Genomic DNA, 21,962 nt, shown 5'->3' on the forward strand with positions numbered 1-21,962 from the left:
GATTTGAGGTTAGGATCAGATCAGCCATGATCTTATTGAATGGCGGAGCAGGCTCGAGGGGCCGATTGGCCTACTCCTGCTCCTATTTCTTATGTTCTTATGACACAAAGTGCTTCACGCACAACCAATGGCTCTGAAGTGCAGTCGCGTATGTGAACAAACCCAGTCATTTCACTCTTTTACGACCTATTCACTGTAATATTAATAGATAAAATTATAGTGTATATAGATTCATGAACAGAGAATGATGGAGTGACAATCAACTAATCAATAATCAAACAATATTTCAGCACTGTCACACAGGGCCCCGCTGCCCTCCACAGGCAGCTCAAGGCACAACAGTGAAGAAGATTATGACAATTCCTCTTTCTGATTGTCTCCTCACAGTTTTCTCTCTCTCCCTCATCCTGAACGCACTGAACAATGGAAAATAGCTGCCCGCCATCCGGTACCAGATCCAAGTGGCCATTCCTTTCGTGTGCGAGTCCGGGTGGTGAGCAGCGACAGGCTGGTCGACCTTGGGGGGCATCGTGGCTATCCTCACCCCAACTCCCACACAGACACCTCCAAAACCCGCGACCTCTACCACCGAGAAGGACAAGGGCAGCAGGCACATGGGAACATCACCACCTGGACGTTCCCCTCCAAGTCACACACCATCCCGACTTGGAAATATATCGGCCGTTCCTTCATCGTCGCTGGGTCAAAATCCTGGAACTCCCTTCCGAACAGCACTGTGGGAGAACCTTCACCACACGGACTGCAGCGGTTCAAGAAGGCGGCTCACCACCACCTTCTCAAGGGGCAATTAGGGATGGGCAATAAATGCCGGCCTCGCCAGCGACGCCCACATCCCACGAACGAATAAAAAAATGACACACACACACACATGCAATCAGTCTGGCAATTATTTTCTCTCCCACCCTATGCTCCCTGGACAAAGAGCACTGAAATTAAATGCAGTGTCCCTACTGCCGGTGTTGGGGGAGACTAGTTAACTTAACACAGGCTGGAGACGGGTTTTTTTTATTATTCGTTCATGGGATGTGGGTGTCGCTGGCGAGGCCGGCATTTATTGCCCATCCCTAATTGCCCCTTGAGAAGGTGGTGGTGAGCCGCCTTCTTGAACCGCTGCAGTCCGTGTGGTGACGGTTCTCCCACAGTGCTGTTAGGAAGGGAGTTCCAGGATTTTGACCCAGCGACGATGAAGGAACGGCCGATATATTTCCAAGTCGGGACGGTGTGTGACTTGGAGGGGAACGTGCAGGTGGTGTTGTTCCCATGTGCCTGCTGCTCTTGTCCTTCTAGGTGGTAGAGGTCGTGGGTTTGGGAGGTGCTGTTGAAGAAGCCTTTGCGAGTTGCTGCAGTGCATCCTGTGGATGGTAAACACTGCAGCCACAGTGCGCCGGTGGTGAAGGGAGTGAATGTTTAGGGTGGTGGATGGGGTGCCAATCAAGCGGGCTGCTTTGTCCTGGATGGTGTTGAGCTTCTTGAGTGTTGTTGGAGCTGCACTCATCCAGGCAAGTGGAGAGTATTCCATCACACTCCTGACTTGTGCCTTGTAGATGGTGGAAAGGCTTTGGGGAGTCAGGAGGTGAGTCACTCACCGCAGAATTCCCAGCCTCTGACCTGCTCTTGTAGCCACGGTATTTATATGGCTGGTCCAGTTAAGCTTCTGGTAAATGATGACCCCCAGGATGTTGATGGTGGGGGATTCGGTGATGGTAATGCCGTTGAATGTCAAGGGGCAGGTGGTTAGACCCTCTCTTGTTGGAGATGGTCATTGCCTGGCACTTATCTGGCGCGAATGTTACTTGGGATGTTGTCCAGGGTTGGTCGGGAGGAGGGACGGGGGGATTCGAACCGGGGTCTTTCCTGGTCTGTGGGAGTCCATCTTTGAAAGGTAGCAGCCATTTTACCACCCGATCCATTTGCGATTCACATAAAGATGGAACTGAAATCTTCCTTACAATTCTCACCTTTAAAGTGTGGTTTCCTGTCATCTTGTTCTTATTTAAACCCAGACCATTCCCCAAAAGAACACAGCAACAAAAGCTCACGTAAATTCCAGTCATCAACCAAATTACAATGCACAGGCACTTCAAAGGCAATTAGAGGCTTTGAGAATAACATTAAACTAGTAACAGACAGGACAAAACCAACCCCTCAATCCTAACATGCTATAAATTGTTCCATAAAAGTTCGCACTCTCGCCTCTGAGTCAGAAGGTCATGTGTTCGAGTCCCACTCCAGAGACTTGAGCCCATAATCCAGGCCGACACTCCCGGTGCCAGCACTGAGGGAGTGCTGCACTGTCGGAGGTGCCGTCTTTCGGATGAGACGTTAAACCGAGGCCCCGTCTGCCCCTCCCAGGCGGATGCAAAAGATCCCACGGCCGCTATTTCGAAGGAGAGCAGTGGGGAGTTCTCCCCGGTGTCCTGGGGCCGATATTTCTCCCATTCGACCCATCGATCCTGTGCTGCTACTCGTTCTTCAAATGGAGTTATAAGAACATAAGAAATAGGAGCAGGAGTCGGCCAATCGGCCCCTCGAGCCTGCTCCGCCATTCAATACGATCATGGCTGATCTGATCCTAACCTCAAATCTAAATTCATGTCCAATTTCCTGCCCGCTCCCCGTAACCCCTAATTCCCTTTACTTCTAGGAAACTGTCTATTTCTGTTTTAAATTTATTTAATGATGTAGCTTCCTGGGGCAGCAAATTCCACAGACCGACTACCCTCTGAGTGAAGAAGTTTCTCCTCATCTCACTTTTGAAAGAGCAGCCCCTTATTCTAAGATTATGCCCCCTAGTTCTAGTTTCACCCATCCTTGGGAACATCCTTACCGCATCCACCCGATCAAGCCCCTTCACAATCTTATATGTTTCAATAAGATCGCCTCTCATTCTTCTGAACTCCAATGAGTAGAGTCCCAATCTACTCAACCTCTCCTCATATGTCCGCCCCCTCATCCCCGGGATTAACCGAGTGAACCTTCTTTGTACTGCCTCGAGAGCAAGTATGTCTTTTCTTAAGTACGGACACCATTTGTCTCCTCTATTCCCATTTGCCTGAATTCTTCGACGTTTTTTCGCTCCAACTGCATTTCTAATTCCTTCTTAAATGCTGTGATTGTCTCATCTTCAAGTGCTGCAAGAGGAATCCACCGCCGAAATGAAATCATTGCCTGGCCTGTGGGATCTTGCTGTGCGCAGAAATGGTTGTCCGTGTAACAGGAGATACTGCACGTCAATCGTAACTGATTAGATGTGAAGTGCATTGAGATGTTACTGAGAATCATAGAATCATAGAAGTTTACAACATGGAAACAGGCCCTTCGGCCCAACATGTCCATGTCGCCCAGTTTATACCACTAAGCTGGTCCCAATTTCCTGCACTTGGCCCATATCCCTCTATACCCATCTTACCCATGTAACTGTCCAAATGCTTTTTAAAAGACAAAATTGTACCCGCCTCTACTACTGCCTCTGGCAGCTCGTTCCAGACACTCACCACCCTTTGAGTGAAAAAATTGCCCCTCTGGACCCTTTTTTATCTCTCCCCTCTCACCTTAAATCTATGCCCCCTCGTTATAGACTCCCCTACCTTTGGGAAAAGATTTTGACTATCTACCTTATCTATGCCCCTCATTATTTTATAGACTTCTATAAGATCACCCCTAAACCTCCTACTCTCCAGGGGAAAAAGTCTCAGCCTATCCAACCTCTCCCTATGAGTCAAACCATCAAGTCCAGGTAGCATCCTAGTAAATCTTTTCTGCACTCTTTCCAGTTTAATAATATCCTTTCTATAATAGGGTGACCAGAACTGTACACAGTATTCCAAGTGTGGCCTTACTAATGTCTTGTACAACTTCAACAAGACATCCCAACTCCTGTATTCAATGTGAGAAGAGAAGACAAATGCTGTGTAAAACAGCGGAGTTATTATCTTGGTCAGACTGCATTTGGTAAGCATGGATCCCTAATGCAGACAAACCAACTCAAACTCGCAAAATACTGCAGACAGCAATAACTGAAATCAAATACTATTGAACAGTGGCAATACATGTGCTCCATATAATTACTATAAATCACTAAACAACAATAATAAATATAAGATAGTCACTAATAAATCCAATAGGGAATTCAGGAGAAACTTCTTTACCCAGAGAGTGGTGAGAATGTGGAACTCGCTCTCACAAGGAGTAGTTGAGGTGAATCGTGTTGATGGATTTAATGGGGAAGCTGGATAAACACATGAGGGAGAAAGGAATAGAAGGATATGCTGATAGGGTGAGATGAAGTAGGGAGGGAGGAGGCTCGTGTTGAGCATAAACACCAGCATAGACCAGTTGGGCCGAGTGGCCTGTTTCTGTGCTGTACATTCGATGTAACTTGCATTTATTTAGCACCTTTAAGATAGTAAAACGTACTTCACAGGTGCGTTATCAGACAAAACTTAACACCGAACCAAAGAAGGAGATATCAGGACAGGTGATCAAAAGCTCGGTCAAAGAGGTAGGTTTTAAGGAGCGTCTTAAAGGAGGAGAGAGAGGGGGAGAGGTTTAGGGAGGGAATTCCAGAGCTTAGGGCCTGGACGGCTGAAGGCACGGCCGCCAATGGTGGGGGGAAGGGATTGGCGGACGGACAAGAGCAAACATCAAGTGTAAAAGTGATTTAATAATATCTCTATCCTCACTTGTCTGGATTTTCTTCCTCCATTTCTCTTGCCTGTTGACTGCTGGAGTGTTGAAGCTGTGAGCTCGTCTCAGGGCTAAGGGTCAGATTTATAAAATAGAGTCAATGAAAACTGGCTAAAATAATTGTATATAGAGCACTAGTCTTGGAGTGCAGCTCCAACAACACTCAAGAAACTCGACACCATCCAGGACAAAGCAGCCCGCTTGATTGGCGCCCCATCCACCACCCTAAACATTCACTCCCTTCACCACCGGCGCACTGTGGCTGCAGTGTGTACCATCCACAGGATGCACTGCAGCAACTCGCCAAGGCTTCTTCGACAGCACCTCCCAAACCCGCGACCTCTACCACCTAGAAGGACAAGGGCAGCAGGCACATGGGAACAACACCACCTGCACGTTCCCCTCCAAGTCACACACCATCCCGGACTTGGAAATATATCGGCCGTTCCTTCATCATCGCTGGGTCAAAATCCTGGAACTCCCTTCCTAACAGCACTGTGGGAGAACCTTCACCACACGGACTGCAGCGGTTCAAGAAGGCGGCTCACCACCACCTTCTCAAGGGCAATTAGGGATGGGCAATAAATGCCGGCCTCGCCAGCGACGCCCACATCCCATGAACGAGAAAAAAACTAGCCAATCTTCCATAGCTTCACATGCAGGGGAGTCAGGACCTAGTGTCGTCTTTGGGTGAAGTGGGGTTAGTGGGTGGGGGATAATGAGACCAGGGGGTACGGATATAATTCAGATCTCAATTTTGAAGTGACACATCCTCTCCTTATTTTTATATTGCCATTGTAAATTTGTATGTAAACAATTATAATGGGAACTGCCTGTGTAAACTTGTCACGCTGTAATTACAGCCTCCCGCCAAGGAAGGCGCTGCAGGATTTATAATTCAAAAGGAATGACAGGATGTGTGCGCAGATGTAATCTAATGCACGAATCTCGGAAATGTAGTAAACAATGAGGAGGATAGTAACAGACTTCAGGAGGACAGAGACAGACTGGTGAAATGGGCAGACACATGGCAGATGAAATTTAACGCAGAGAAATGTGAAGTGATGCATTTTGGAAGGAGGAATAAGGATTGGCAATATAAACTAAATGGTACAATTTTAAAGAGGGTGCAGGAACAGAGAGACCTGGGGGTGCACGTACACAAATCTTTGAAGGTGGCAGGACAAGTTGAGAAGGCTGTTAAAAAAGCATACGGGATCCTGGGCTTTATTAATAGAGGCGTAGAGTACAAAAGCAAGGAAGTTATGCTCAACCTTTATAAAACACTGGTTAGGGCTCAGCCAATTCTGGGCACCGCACTTTAGGAAGGATGTCACGGCTTTAGAGAGGGTGCAGAGGAGATTTACTAGAATGGTACCAGGGATGAGGGACTTCAGTTATGTGGAGAGACTGGAGAAGCTGGGATTGTTCTCCTCAGAGCAGAGAAGGTTGAGGGGAGATTTAACAGAGGTGTTCAAAATCATGAATGGTTTTGACAGAGTAAATAAGGAGAAACTGTTTCCAGTGGCAGGAGGGTCGGTGACCAGAGGACACAGATTGAAGGTGATCGGCAAAAGAGCCAGAGGGGGAGATGAGGAAACATTTTTTTACGCAGCGAGTTGTGATGATCTGGAACGCGCTGCCTGAAAGGGCGGTGGAAGCAGATTCAATAATAACTTTCAAAAGGGAATTGGATAAATACTTGTAGGGAAAAAATTTGCAGGGCTGCGAGGAAAGAGCAGGGTGGGGAGTGGGACTAATCGGACGGCTCTTTCAAAGAGCCGGCACAGGCACGATGGGCCGAATGGCCTCCTCCTGTGCCGTGCCTACTATAATACTATGATTATAGCTGATCGACGGCAGTGTGGGGCAGAGCAGCACCCCAGTGTACAACCACGGCGGAAGAGCTGGGAGGGACGCAGGTTCAGTTCGCAGTCTGTGCGGAGTTCACTGATCGCAGCCAGGACAGCGGCCGGGACCACCTTGGCCATCAAGGGGTGATTTTAACCCTGCCCCCCCCAACAGTGCAAACCGTATGGAGGGGCAGTTAAAATCGGCCGGGGGATGTACCCACCTGCAACCTGCTCCGTTCCCTCCGTCTGGAATTTTAACCGACTCTCGCAAGCCTGAATCAGGCGGAGTCATCCTTTAAATATGCAGATCGGGCTCCCACTGCGATTTTAACCAGGGGTGGGGGGAGGAGCTGCTGTGCCTTTTTCCCTCACCGGGAAGCGGGGGCAGAGCCAGAAGAGACCCAAAGAGTTGAGTTATCTTTAACCCCTTCCGCCCTTTCAGGAGGATGTAAGCGAGCCCGCGGCCGCTATTTCGAAGAAGAGCGGGAGAGTTCTGTTCAATATTTATCCCTCAACCGACGTCACTAAAAACAGAATATCGAGTCATTATTACATTGCTGTTTGTGGGATCTTGCTGTGCGCAATTTGGCTGCCGCATTTCCTACGTTACAGCAGGGACTGCACTTCAAAAAGCACTTGACTTTGGGAAATCCTGGGGTCGTGAAAGGCATTACAGAAATGGAACTTCTTTCTGTTCGATAGAGAGGAACTATTTTATTATCTTAATGGCGAGAAACTGGAAAGTACTGCAGGACAAAGGGATCTGGGGGTCCGAGTGGAAGAAAATCAAAAAGTTAGTATGCAGGTGCAGCAGGTGATCAAGAAGGCCAACGGAATGTTGGCTTTTATTGCTAGGGGGATAGAATATAAAAACAGGGAGGTATTGCTGCAGTTATATAAGGTATTGGTGAGACCGCACCTGGAATACTGCATACAGTTTTGGTCTCCATACTTAAGAAAAGACATACTTGCTCTCGAGGCAGTACAAAGAAGGTTCACTCGGTTAATCCCGGGGATGAGGGGGCGGACATATGAGGAGAGGCTGAGTAGATTGGGACTCTACTCATTGGAGTTCAGAAGAATGAGAGGCGATCTTATTGAAACATATAAGATTGTGAAGGGGCTTGATCGGGTGGATGCGGTAAGGATGTTCCCAAGGATGGGTGAAACTAGAACTAGGGGGCATAATCTTAGAATAAGGGGCTGCTCTTTCAAAACTGAGATGAGGAGAAACTTCTTCACTCAGAGGGTAGTAGGTCTGTGGAATTTGCTGACCCAGGAAGCTACATCATTAAATAAATTTAAAACAGAAATAGACAGTTTCCTAGAAGTAAAGGGAATTAGGGGTTACGGGGAGCGGGCAGGAAATTGGACATGAATTTCGATTTGAGGTTAGGATCAGATCAGCCATGATCTTATTGAATGGCGGAGCAGGCTCGAGGGGCCGATTGGCCTACTCCTGCTCCTATTTCTTATGTTCTTATGTTCCTCTGGTGGGTGTGGGGAGAGTCCAGAACAAGGGGGCATTTCCTTAAAATTAGAGCCAGGCCGTTCAGGGGTGATGTCAGGAAGCACTTCTTCACACAAAGGGGAGTGGAAATCTGGAACTCTCTCCCCCCAAAAAGGCTGTGGACGCTGGGGGCCAATTGAAAATTTTCAAGACTGAGATCGGTAGGGTTTGTTATAAAGGGTGTCGAGGGATTATGGAGCAAAGGCGGGCTCAATGGAGTTGAGATACAGATCAGCCATCGTCTAATTGAACGGTGGAGCAGGCTTGAGGGGCTGAATGGCCTGCTCCTGTCCCTGTTATTTTTGTAAACAATTTTACAACACCAAGTTATAGTCCAGCAATTTTAGTGGGGGTGGGAAGGGGACTTTTCGCAGCGGGGCGGGGGGGCTCTTCCGCCGAAGTTATGGGGGACGATTGGGAGAGAACCCCACGAAATTCACCCCGTCCCACCACGTCTTATCGCCCCTCTCAATAACAGCACCACACATAGGACGGGTTAAACGCACCGGCCGTTGATAACGCACAGCAAGATCCCACAAATGGCGGCGAGTCGAGTGACCCAATTCAGCTATTTTCGGTGGGGTTGTTCGAGGCTTGAATGGTGACCATGGAGTGGAATAATTAGCTTTTAACAACACCCATTATTACCCTTTGGCCTTCAATGAACAAACACTGGGAGCGAATGCTCGACTTTGCCACTAGATGGTAATATAGTTCACTAAATGCTCACCGTAAAGCCGGTTGAATGGCTGCCCACTGAAAATTGAATGTTAAAGGGGGAACGTGCATTTCTATCGGGCCTCTCATGACCTCAGGACGTCCAAAAGGGGCTTCGCAGCCAATGAAGTGCTTTTGAAGTGTAGTCACTGCCGTGATGTAGGAAACGCGGCAGCCGATTTGCGCACAGCAAGATCCCACAAACAGCGACGTGACGATGAACAGATCATCTGTTTTTTTTTTAAGTGACGTTGGTCGAGAGGTAAATATTGGCCCCAGGACGCCGGGGAGAACTCCCCCTGCTCTTCTTCGAAACAGGGCCGTGGGATCTTTTACGGTCCACCTGAGAGGGCAGACGGGGCATCGGTTTAATGTCTCATCTGAAAGGCGGCACCTCTGACAGTGCAGCACTCCCACGTTACTGCAGTGGAGTGTCGGCCTGGATTACGTGCTCAAATCCCTGCAGTGAACCTTCTAACTTAGAGGCGAAGAGTGCAAGCCACCAGACAGTACGAAAATCTTAGTGATGTGAGACTATCTCCTGGGAGACTGACTCTGCTTCTTCCCAGGCTGGGCTGGGCCCTAACTCCAGACTTGCAATAAAACTTCAGTGTCAGGGAATAATTTCTCATCAACCTTAAGAGTGCAAAGGCACCTGCACTGAGATCGTATCACAGCTGGGAATCTTTTAGACCACAAAATTGCTGCAGTGGTTGGGATCATGCAGACGAACTTAAGAAAGGATTTCAACCTTTCCATACTTAAGAAAAGACATACTTGCTCTCGAGGCAGTACAAAGAAGGTTCACTCGGTTAATCCCGGGGATGAGGGGGCGGACATATGAGGAGAGGTTGAGTAGATTGGGACTCTACTCATTGGAGTTCAGAAGAATGAGAGGCGATCTTATTGAAACATATAAGATTGTGAAGGGGCTTGATCGGGTGGATGCGGTAAGGATGTTCCCAAGGATGGGTGAAACTAGAACTAGGGGGCATCATCTTAGAATAAGGGGCTGCTCCTTCAAAACTGAGATGAGGAGAAACTTCTTCACTCAGAGGGTGGTGGGTCTGTGGAATTTGCTGCCCCAGGAAGCTGTGGGAGCTACATCATTAAATAAATTTAAAACAGAAATAGACAGTTTCCTAGAAGTAAAGGGAATTAGGGGTTACGGGGAGCGGGCAGGAAATTGGACATGAATTTCGATTTGAGGTTAGGATCAGATCAGCCTTGATCTTATTGAATGGCGGAGCAGGCTCGAGGGGCCGATTGGCCTCCTCCTGCTCCTATTTCTTATGTTAACCGCAGTTTTTACGTGATTGGATGAGAGAGACCCGGGAAGCAACTTCACTCTAATGACGGTGAACGTTAAAGGGTCCCCAGGGGATGGGGGTTGAACAAACCGAGCGAGACCGGCCACGACTGGCGAGGGAGCTGTCAGCTCCACTTCACCCGTCAACTTGAGTTGATGCAAGGAAAGCAATTAGATGAGATAACGTCTGCGTTCAAAGGCCCACTTGCACATTCCAGCCGGTCGCTATCGTTAAAGGCATTTGGGAGGAGACGCCAGCTTTGATGTTGACCAGACAACCCCTTACCTTCCTGGGCCTTGGAGTTTGAGTTGGGCTGACTGGGCTTCGCGTCATCTTTACTTAGTGGCGGGCGGGCTCTCAGCCGCAGTCCGTTAGTCTCCAGCCCTGATACGGGGGCGCCCGGGCTGGAGGTGACCTTCCCTTCACGATCGGAGGGCTCTGCGTCAGCTTCCGAGCTGGTCGGGCCAAGACAAGAAGAGAAAAAGGAATTGTGAGGCCCAGTTAACGAATGCACAGGGTTACAGTACGGTGCAGACGACGGAGAAACGCGGGGAGATAAAGCAGCTCAGCTCCTTGGAATTAAACTTCAGTTAATTGAATACCGTCGCAGCCTGAGTCTGAAATTGGAATCAGTGACCCAGCCTCACTGCACTGTGGATGCCTTTTACTGAATACAAAAGGACAAAGCACAGCACTTTACCAGAATCATACAATCTTACAGCACAGGAAGAGGCCGTTTGGCCCGTCGTGCCTGTGCTAGCTCTTTGAAAGACCTTGACGTCCTTCCTAAAGTCAGAATTGGACACAATACTCCAGCTGAGGCCCAACCAGTGTTTTGTAAAGGTTTAGCGTAACTTCCTTGCTTTTGTACTCTACGCCCCTATTAATAAAGCCCAGGATCCCGTATGCTTTTTTAACAGCCTTCTCAACTTGTCCTGCCACCTTCAACGATTTGTGTACGTCCACCCCCCAGGTCTCTCTGTTCCTGCACCCCCTTTCAAATTGTCCCATTTAGTTTATATTGCCCCTCCTCATTCTTCCTACAATATACAAGAAATAGAATCAAAATAGTTCAGAAAATAGTTGATCTGGATGAAAATGAATTGATGTGATGATTTTTTTTATTAGTAATTCTAGGGATGTGGGCGTCGCTGGCGAGGCCGGCATTTATTGCCCATCCCTAATTGCCCCTTGAGAAGGTGGTGGTGAGCCGCCTTCTTGAACCGCTGCAGTCCGTGTGGTGAAGGTTCTCCCACAGTGCTGTTAGGGAGGGAGTTCCAGGATTTTGACCCAGCGACGATGGAGGAACGGCCGATATATTTCCAAGTCGGGATGGTGTGCGACTTGGAGGGGAACATGCGGGTGGTGTTGTTCCCATGTGCCTGCTGCCCTTGACCTTCTAGGTGGTAGAGGTCGCGGGTTTGGAAGGCGCTGTCGAAGAAGCCTTGGCGAGTTGCTGCAGTGCATCCTGTACTAGCAGATCTCCCGTGGCATTGCTCACGGTGGATCGAAGGATGGACTGTTGTAGAATAGGAGTGTGACTAACAATGTGTGACGAGGAAAGTGTGACAGAAAGTAAGTGTGACACTTGCAGGAAGTGCAATACTTTTAATCATCTACCTAAATGTTATTAAAGATTGTGCATAGCGTGCTCACACTTCCTGCCCAAGATCCTTACTTCCTGTTGTCACGATTTTTGGTCACACTTTCCCATCAACAAATACCATTGTAATGTCAACTGTAGTTACAGGCTTTGGCCGGTAGGTGTCCATGTGGAGTGAGTTTATCAAGTCCCAGCTCCCTCGCCAGTTCGTATATTTACAAAAAAATGATATTCAACAATCCGCCTTGGGCAATGCCAAAGGCATTCACAGTGTCACACATACTTGCTTAGAACAGAGAAGGTTAAGAGGAGATTTGATGAGAATCAGGAACGTTGTTTGACAGAGTAAATAAGGAGAAACTGTTTCCAGTGGCAGAAGGGTCGGTAACCAGAGGGACGCAGATTTAAGTTGATTGGCAAAAGAGCCAGAGGGGAGATGAGGAGACATTTTTTTTACGCAGCGAGTTGTGATGATCTGGAACGCGCTGCCTGAAAGGGCGGTGGAAGCAGATTCAATAATAACTTTCAAAAGGGAATTGGATAAATACTTGAAGGGGAAAAATGGGGAAAGAGCAGGGGGGAGTGGGACTAATTGGATAGCTCTTTCAAAGAGCCAGCACAGGCACGATGGGCCGATTGGCCTCCTCCTGCACCATACTGTGATACTATGAACACTTCCTTATCTTACATTCCCCTTCACAATCTTCCAACTCACCGTGAGCAATACCATGGGAGATCGGCCAGTAAATATAAACCATTTTGTGACGTGCCCATCATACCTCAGGCGTCACACGCACAAAAAAAATTAACGTCAATAAAAATGAAAAATAAAAGCCAGTCGTTTCCTGTTGGTCTCTTCAGACCTTCAATTAACCTCAGGATCTGCTAAAAGAGCAATTAGCCAGGACTGGCCTTTGGGCGGCAATTAAATCTTGCGGCCGCCGCGCGCACGAGGCAACAGAATCGTATTCCTCCGCGGCCTGGCCCCCTCCGTAGCCTCCTTCAGCCCGAAAACCCTCCGCGTTCCACCGATTCTGACCTCTTGCGAATCCGCCACTCCCTTCATCTCACCATTGGCGGCCGGGCCCTCAGCTCTGGAATTCTCTCCCCAAACCTCTCCGCATCTCCGCCTCTCTCTTCTTCGTGAAGATGCTCCTCAAAAGCCTACCTCTTTGACCAAGTCACCTGTCCTAATATCTCCTGATGCGGCTCGGAGTGAAATTTTGTTTGATAATCGCTCCCGTGAGGCGCCCTGGGACGTTTTACCACGTTAAAGGCGCTATATAAATGCAAGTTGTTGTACTCGTTACGCGATAGAAAGCTCCATTCCTTACAAAATAATGCAACATCTGACCAATGCCACATTAATTGATCCATTAATAAGAAGCAAAACATATGGAAAACGCAGCAGTTCTATTCCGTGGCACAAACTGCTGAAGGTATTTTTTTCGAGCGTCTAATGTGGTGTCTAGAGTTATATTTACGAGCTTCTGTTTCTAATAATGGTTTTTACTGAGGTCCAGTCTGTAAAATAAATTCAACAAGTCCTCCCAAGGACTGTACACGCAGAAGGAATATGAGAGATGAATTTTTAAGGAGTGAAGTCACCAGTTCCGAGACCGAATGACTGATTTTTTTACCATCAATTTAATCAGGGATGAGGTCAGCGCCTGTGCTAAATGGTCTGATCTCAAACCAACCTTCAGACTATTGGAACCAAATCTACAGAACGTCAGAGTGAGTCACTGAGACGAGCAATCCTTTGCTCAACTCTGTGACCACAAGTTCACCTTTGGTTCGGTGAGACTCCAATGCGGATTCCCCCCCCGTGTGTTTAAACCCTACCACAAATGTTGGATTTGGTGTGAATGTACTTTGTTCTGGGGATGTGATAAGGGGGCTGTTTGTGACAGCAAAATTGGCTGCTGCATTTCCCCCACATAACAACAGCGACTAAACTACTCAAAAGTAACTGTGAAGCACTTTGAGGCGTCACGAGGCCCGCAAAGGGACATTAAACTGAGCCCTCACCCCATCTGTCCTCTCAGGTGGCGCTATTTCGAAGAGGAGCAGTTTGGGTTCCGCCAGGACCACTCGGCTCCAGACCTCATCACAGCCTTGGTCCAAAGGTGGACAAAAAGAGCTGAATTCCAGAGGTGAGGCGAGAGTGACTGCCCTTGACATCAAGGCAGCATTTGACCGAGTGTGGCACCGAGGAGCCCCTAGTAGAAATTGAAGTCAATGGGAATCAGGGGGAAAAGTCTCCAGTGGCTGGAGTCATACCAAGCATAAAAGGAAGATGGTAGTGGTTGTTGGAGGCCAATCATCTCAGCCCCAGGGCATTGCTGCAGGAGTTCCTCAGGGCAGTGTCCTAGGCCCAACCATCTTCAGCTGCTTCATCAATGACCTTCCCTCCATCATAAGGTCAGAAATGGGGATGTTCACTGGTGATTGCACAGTGTTCAGTTCCATTCGCAACCCCTCAAATAATGAAGCAGTCCGAGCCCGCATGCAGCAAGACCTGGACAACATCCAGGCTTGGGCTCATAAGTGGCAAGTAACATTCGTGCCAGTCAAGTGCAAGGCAATGACCATCTCCAACAAGAGAAAGTCTAACCACCTCCCCTTGACATTCAACGGCATTACCATCGCCAAATCCCCCATCATCAACATCCTGGGGGTCACCATTGACCAGGAACTTAACGAGACCTGCCACATAAATACTGTGGCTACAAGAGCAGGTCAGAGGCTGGGTATTCTGCGGCGAGTGACTCACCTCCTGACTCCCCAAAGCCTTTCCACCATCTACAAGGCACAAGTCAGGAGTGTGATGGAATACTCTCCACTTGCCTGGATGAGTGCAGCTCCAACAACACTTAAGAAGCTCGACACCATCCAGGACAAAGCAGCCCATTTGATTGGCACCCCATCCACCACCCTAAACATTCACTCCCTTCACCACCGGCGCACTGTGGCTGCAGTGTGTACCATCCACAGGATGCACTGCAGCAACTCGCCAAGGCTTCTTCGACAGCACCTCCCAAACCCGCGACCTCTACCACCTAGAAGGACAAGGGCAGCAGGCACATGGGAACAACACCACCTGCACGTTCCCCTCCAAGTCACACACCATCCCGACTTGGAAATATATTGGCCGTTCCTTCATCGTCGCTGGGTCGAAATCCTGGAACTCCCTTCCTAACAGCGCTGTGGGAGAACCTTCACCACACGGACTGCAGCGGTTCAAGAAGGCGGCTCACCACCACCTTCTCAAGGGGGCAATTAGGGATGGGCAATAAATGCCGGCCTCGCCAGCGACGCCCACATCCCATGAACGAATAATTTTTAAAAATTGCCCTCATCGACCCTCTCTGTTACCTCATTAAAAAACTAAATCAAGTTGGTTAAATACGATTTGCCTTCAACAAATCTGTGCTGGCTTTCCCTAATCAATCCACACCCCTCCAAGTGACTGTTAATTTTGTCCCGGATTATCGTTTCCAAAAGTTTCCCCACTTCCGAGGTTAAACTGACTGGCCTGTAGTTGCTGGGTTTATCCTTACACCCTTTTTGAACAAGGGTGTAACATTTGCAATTCTCCAGTCCTCTGGCACCACCCCCGTATCTAAGGAAGTTGGGAAGATTATGGCCAGTACCTCCGCAATTTCCACCCTTACTTCCCTCGGCAACCTAGGATGCATCCCATCTGGACCAGGTGACTTATCTACTTTAAGTACAGCCAGCCTTTCTAGTACCTCCTCTTCATCAATTATTAGTGCATCCAGTATCTCAACTACACCTTCCTTTACTGAGACTGTGGCAGCATCTTCTTCCTTGGTAAAGACAGATGCAAAGTACTCATTTAGTACCTCGGCCGTGCCCTTTCCCTTCATGAGTAGATCTCCTTTTTGGTCCCTAATCGGCCCCACCCCTCCTCTTACTACCCGTTTACTGCCTGTAGAAGACTTTTGGATTCACTTTTATGTTGGCCGCCAGTCTACTCTCATACTCTCTCTCTGCCCCTCTCATTTCCTTTTACACTTCCCCTCTGAACTTTCTACATTCAGCCTGGTTCTCACTTGTGTTATCAACCTGACATCTGTCATAGAGTTATACGTGAAGTATAACTCTCATCCAATAGCCAAGAGAGTACAGAAGATTAAAGGGTGATCTAATTGAGATGTTTGAGATGATTAAAGGAGTTGAGAGGGTGGACAGAGAGAAACTATTTCCTCTGGTGGGGGGAGACCAGAACAAGGAGGGCATAACCTTAAAATTAGAGCCGGGCCGTTCAGGGGTGATGTCAGGAAGCACTTCTTCACACAAAGGGGAGTGGAAATCTGGAACTCTCTCCCCCAAAAGCTGTTGAGGCTGGGGGTCAATTGAAAATTTCAAAACTGAAGTTGATAGGTTTTTGTTGGGTAAGGGTATTAAGGGTTACGGAACCGAGGCGGGTAGATGGAGTTAAGATACAGATCAGACTTGATCTAATTGAACGGCAGAAAAGTCTCGAGGGCTCCAGTGGCCTCCTCCCGTTCCAAAATTCCACTGCACAGCTTTGCAGGGCTATGGGGGGGAAAAGAGCAGGCGGGGGGGGGGGGAGGGGGGGGAGTGGGACTAATCGGACAGCTCTATCAAAGAGCCGGCACAGGCACGATGGGCCGAATGGCCTCTTTCTGTGCTGTATCGTTCTACGATTCTACAGTTCCATCGCGTGGCCGGCCATCGATGGAGATTTTTTTTTATCATTAGGGCTTGGAGTTGAGGGGGTTATTGTTGGCGCAGCTGAGGCCGCTTCACCTCGGTGCGAAACACGCAGTTTGAGGGCGTTTGAGGGGGTCGGCAGGTCACAGAGGAGGAATGCTGCAGATCACCTTCAGGGCAACGTGAGGTTAAGGTCAGAAGTACCTGCTCCCGTCGCTCACCACAATGACCCGGATCGCCAGGAGGTTGTGCTCCGTCACGTCCACGCCGGGAGACCTTAGAGGTGAGCGTCTCTCCTGGCTGGCGCTCGTCTCCCGCAGGCCAAATTCTCCAGACGCACATCTTGTCCTCTTACTGCCGACTGACCCAGACCGGAGCGGATAAACTGCAGGAGAAATTGAGAATCGCTGTGTGGTCAGCGTCCAGTGAAATATTAAAATGCCGACGTGGCAAAATAGCAGAATGCAAAATGGTTAGGAAAGGGTTCTGGTCACCATTGACCAGAAACTTAACTGGACCAGCCATATAAATACTGTGGCTACGAGAGCAGGTCAGAGGCTGGGTATTCTGCGGCGAGTGACTCACCTCCTGACTCCCCAAAGCCTTTCCACCATCTACAAGGCACAAGTCAGGAGTGTGATGGAATACTCTCCACTTGCCTGGATGAGTGCAGCTCCAACAACACTCAAGAAGCTCGACACCATCCAAGATAAAGCAGCCCGCTTGATTGGCACCCCATCCACCACCCTAAACATTCACTCCCTTCACCACCGGCGCACCGTGGCTGCAGTGTGTACCATCCACAGGATGCACTGCAGCAACTCGCCAAGGCTTCTTCGACAGCACCTCTCAAACCCGCGACCTCTACCACCTAGAAGGACAAGAGCAGCAGGCGCATGGGAACAACACCACCTGCACGTTCCCCTCCAAGTCACACACCATCCCGACTTGGAAATATATCGGCCGTTCCTTCATCGTCGCTGGGTCAAAATCCTGGAACTCCCTTCCTAACAGCACTGTGGGAGAACCGTCACCACACGGACTGCAGCAGTTCAAGAAGGCGGCTCACCACCACCTTCTCAAGGGGCAATTAGGGATGGGCAATAAATGCCGGCCTCGCCAGCGACGCCCACATCCCGTGAACGAATAAAAAAAAAAAACGTTGATAGCTGAGGTTGGTAAAGGGCATCCCCCCGCCCTTGCTGGGCCATATGTTTGAGCAGTCAGCAGGCCTGCATTGTCTTATCAGTGTAGAGTCTATGATGTTTTTCAGGGTCTGGTCTGAGTGTCTCCATGTTGCGAGCCAATCAAGATTGGTAACACCTTAGCAAGACCAAAAGGGACATTCCTAGTGAGAAGAAAGGATGCATCCATCAGTGTCTGTCACTGCGGCATGATCAGGCCATGGGCTACCTGTGATTGGCTTGAAATCATGTAATGTAGCATGGCCAGCCGATGCCCAGCTTATGATTGGTGTTGACTCTTGTGTTAAAGATGTTCCAACCCCTATTGATCTGTATAAAGGTATGAATTTCTGTATGTGTCTTTGTCTCCTTACTCTGTTAGAATCGTCCGGACTCCCTCAGGAGCCTGAATCGAAGCTACAGACTGAGACCTGCTATTAAAGTTGTGTTGAACTTTAAAGGTGTATTCGACTCAGTGTTTACTGAACCAGACTGAGGGGGAAAAAAGAATCCAGTTCATCAAAATGACAAGTGACGTGGTCATCAATAAACCTCTGACCTCTCGCGCCGAAAGGGACGGGGTCCTTCGAGTTGTCCAGAGAAGGCAGCGGTGGGCTGCCTTCTTGAACCTTTGGTAGCGGTTTGGTGCAACTCAAGGTCTCGCTGGGCCACTTCCGAGGGCAGTTAAAGTCAAACTGCCCGTCTTTCTTTTTAGTTGGCATCAATTGGTTCACTCATGCCCTTTAGGGAAGGAAACCTGCCGTCCTTACCCGGTCTGGGCCTATACGTGACTCCAGTCCCCCACACCGACGTGGTTGACTCTGACAGCTTCGTGGTCACTTTTACTGATCCCAACTTTTTATTTCTAGGTTTTTTAAAACTAAATTAAGTTCTCCAACTACCCCTGGTGGGATTTGAACTCACGTTCTCTGGATTATTCATCTATGAACCTCTGGATTACCGGTCCAGCAACATAACCACTACATCACCCGTGTCGTCCGCTAGCTCAATCCAGTGTCCGTCCTTCACGGGTGAACCAGGACACTCCTCAACCGTGGGAAAGGATCACGGCCGAGCCCAGTCTGTCCTCGCGGACTTCACGAAGGGCCTCCCCCCGCCCCCGGGTAACAGTCCAAAGCAAGTCCTCCCGACTGTTCTCCCGTCTCCTGAGGCCAAGCACACTATGACCAACTGGAGCACCTGCTCTGGTCAGACCCCATCTGGAGATGCTGCGTTCAGTCGTGGGCACCGCACCTCAGGAAGGATATATCGGCCGTGGGGTGGGCCGAGCGCAGATTTACCAGAATGATACCGGGGGCTAAAAGGGTTAAATTATGAGGACAGGTTGCACAGACTAGGCTTGTACTCCCTTCAGTTTAGAAGAGGGTGATCTGATTGAGGTGTTTGAGATGATTAAAGGATTTGATAGGGTCGATAGAGAGGCATTACTTCCTCTGGTGGGGGGAGTCCAGAACAAGGGGGGCATAACCTTAAAATGAGAGCTGGGCCGTTCAGGGGTGAAATCAGGAAGCATTTCTTCACACAAAGGGGAGTGGAAATCTGGGACTCTCTCCCCCAAAAAGCTGTTGAGGCTGGGGGTCAATTGAAAATGTCAAAACTGAGATTGATAGATTTTTGTTGGGTGAGGGGATTAAGGGTTACGGAACCGAGGCGGGTAGATGGAGCTAAGATGCAGATCAGCCGTGATCTCACTGAATGGTGGAACAGGCTCGAGGGGCTGAATGGCCTCGTCCGATGATGGGTGCAACCAATTTCTAGGACATTGTGCTTCATGGTTAGCTTGCAGTTTCCGCAGCTTTCAACCCTGAGTTCTACACAAAGGCTCAGAACCAATGAACACTCAATCACAGAATCAGAGAATCAGAAATTTACGGCACAGAAGGAGGCCATTCGGCCCATCGTGTCCGTGCCGGCCAAAAAAGAGCCAACCAGCCCAATCCCGCTTTCCAGCACTTGGTCCGTAGCCCTGTAGGTTACGGCACCTCAAGTACACATCCAATGAGTTGAGGGTTTCTGCCTCTCCCACCCTTTCAGGCAGTGAGTTCCAGACCCCCATCACCCTCTGGGTGAAAACATTTCTCCTCAGCTCCCCTCTAATCCTTCTACCAATTACTTTAAATCTATGCCCCCTGGTCACTGACCCCTCTGCTAAGGGAAATAGGTCCTTCCAATCCACTCTATCTAGGCCCCTCATAATTTTATATATCTCAAATTAAATCTCCCCTCAGCCTCCTTTGTTCCAAAGAAAACAATCCCAGCCTATCCAATCTTTCCTCATAGCTAAAATTCTCCAGTCCTGGCAACATCCTCGTAAATCTCCTCTGCACCCTCTCTAGTGCAATCACATCCTTCCTGTAATGTGGTGACCAGAACTGTGCGCAGTACTCAAGCTGTGGCCTAAGCAGTGTTTTATACAGTTCTAGCATAACCTCCCTGCTCTTATATTCTATGCCTCGGCTAATAAAGGAAAGTATCCCGTATGCCTTTTTAACCACCTTATCAACCTGTCCTGCTACCTTCAGGGATCTGTGGACATGCACTCCAAGGTCCCTCACTTCCTCTACACCTCTCAGTATTCTCCCATTTCTTGTGTATTCCCTTGCCTTGTTTGCCCTCCCCAAATGCATTACCTCACACTTCTCCGGATTGAATTCCAATGGATTTGTTGAACATCCTTTTGTTTCTGCCATCTACAAGGCACAAGTCAGGAGTGTGATGGAAAACTCTCCACTTGCCTGGATGAGTGCAGCTCCAACAACACTCAAGAAGCTCGACACCATCCAGGACAAAGCAGCCCGCTTGATTGGCACCCCATCCACCACCCTAAACATTCACTCCCTTCACCACCGGCGCACAGTGGCTGCAGTGTGTACCATCCACAGGATGCACTGCAGCAACTCGCCAAGGCTTCTTCGACAGCACCTCCCAAACCCACGACCTCTACCACCTAGAAGGACAAGGGCAGCAGGCACATGGGAACAACACCACCTGCACGTTCCCCTCCAAGTCACACACCATCCCGACTTGGAAATATATCGGCCGTTCCTTCATCGTCGCTGGGTCAAAATCCTGGAACTCCCTTCCTAACAGCACTGTGGGAGAACCTTCACCACACGGACTGCAGCGGTTCAAGAAGGCGGCTCACCACCACCTTCTCAAGGGGCAATTAGGGATGGGCAATAAATGCCGGCCTCGCCAGCGACGCCCACATCCCATGAACGAATAAAAAAAAAACCCAGCTCCAACCCAAAACCACAGCTCGCACCGGGTTCACGGATCAAAGGACAGCAGTTCCTGATTAAATCCAGGATTGAAAAGGATGCCAATTCTCCATGGGGTTGCTGATCGAATTCGTGACTGAAGTCACTTCGGCATAAATCAAGACTTTGACCCAGCCTGACCTGACCTGACCTGACCCTGGGGGCAGCGGGAGTCAACGATATCGATCATTATTGCTCCTCGCCGATAAAGAGCTTGGTATTCATTAAATAGAACAGTAACTTGGCTCTATGTCGTTCCCCTCGAAATACATCAAAGTTACAACATGGAAACAGGCCGTTCGGCCCAACCTGTCCGTGTTGGTGTTTACCCTCCATACAAGCAAATAGTTCTAATCACATTTATTCCCCCCACACCCCCGTTCCCATATCCCCTCCAACCCCCTTTTCCTTCATTCCCCCCCATCCGATCTAATCTTCAATATTGACAATAGTTTCTGTCTCAACCACTAACCCTGAAAGTGAATCCCCCACCCTCACAACTCTCTGAGTGAGGAAGTTTCTCCTGCTCTCTGCCCTCAATCTCTTACGTCTTGTATCAACGGCCCCTCGTTCGTGATCCCTGAACTACTGGAAACTCTCTGCTTCTATCTGCCCTGTCCCACCCTTTCATCATTTCGAACGCACTGCTCAGTGAGCTGCTTTTGTCGGAACGAAAAAAGATCCAACTTTCTTTGTGTTTGTACGTCTGGTCTCTCCTTCAAACGGGGAGGAGAGTCAATAACCTAAAGGCAGGAATTACTTCGCTGGTGGAGGGGTTTCTGATAGCTAGACGGATCTCGCATTTCGCTGACACAAGGCATGCCCGTTGGTGGGAGGAGACAGATATGTTGGAGGCTGCACAGTTCAGCATCTGGAAGCGACCAAATTGCCTGAAAGGAATGTGCAAGGCCAGCTTCGAAAAATAATGCTCACAGTCTTGTCATTGATCAGCGAGTGCCGTCTGGGTTAACACAGAGTCTGATCGCGGAGAGTGATTTCTCTGCTTTCGGTAGGGCGCATCATTTAGCGTGGACTCGAGGCCCGAGCGTGGGTCAGACATGGACCTCAGGCCTACAACATGTATTTTTGTTGG

The 21,962-nt window shown here is 49.1% G+C and overlaps 1 protein-coding gene across 1 annotated transcript in view; it reads right to left on the reverse strand.

The window, feature by feature from the left end:
• Nucleotides 1-21,962, reverse strand: part of LOC137327792 (F-actin-monooxygenase MICAL2-like) — a 205,017-nt gene that overhangs the window by 55,517 nt on the left and 127,538 nt on the right. The window contains exons 20-21 of the mRNA XM_067993598.1: nt 4,704-4,778; nt 3,042-3,152 (exon numbers count right to left, since the gene is read on the reverse strand). Coding sequence (XP_067849699.1) covers nt 3,042-3,152; nt 4,704-4,778 — 186 coding nt within the window. The remainder of the gene's footprint in view (nt 1-3,041; nt 3,153-4,703; nt 4,779-21,962) is intronic.

The sequence above is a fragment of the Heptranchias perlo genome, chromosome 12 (assembly GCF_035084215.1).
Source record: "Heptranchias perlo isolate sHepPer1 chromosome 12, sHepPer1.hap1, whole genome shotgun sequence".
Classification (NCBI taxonomy): Eukaryota; Metazoa; Chordata; class Chondrichthyes; order Hexanchiformes; family Hexanchidae; genus Heptranchias; species Heptranchias perlo.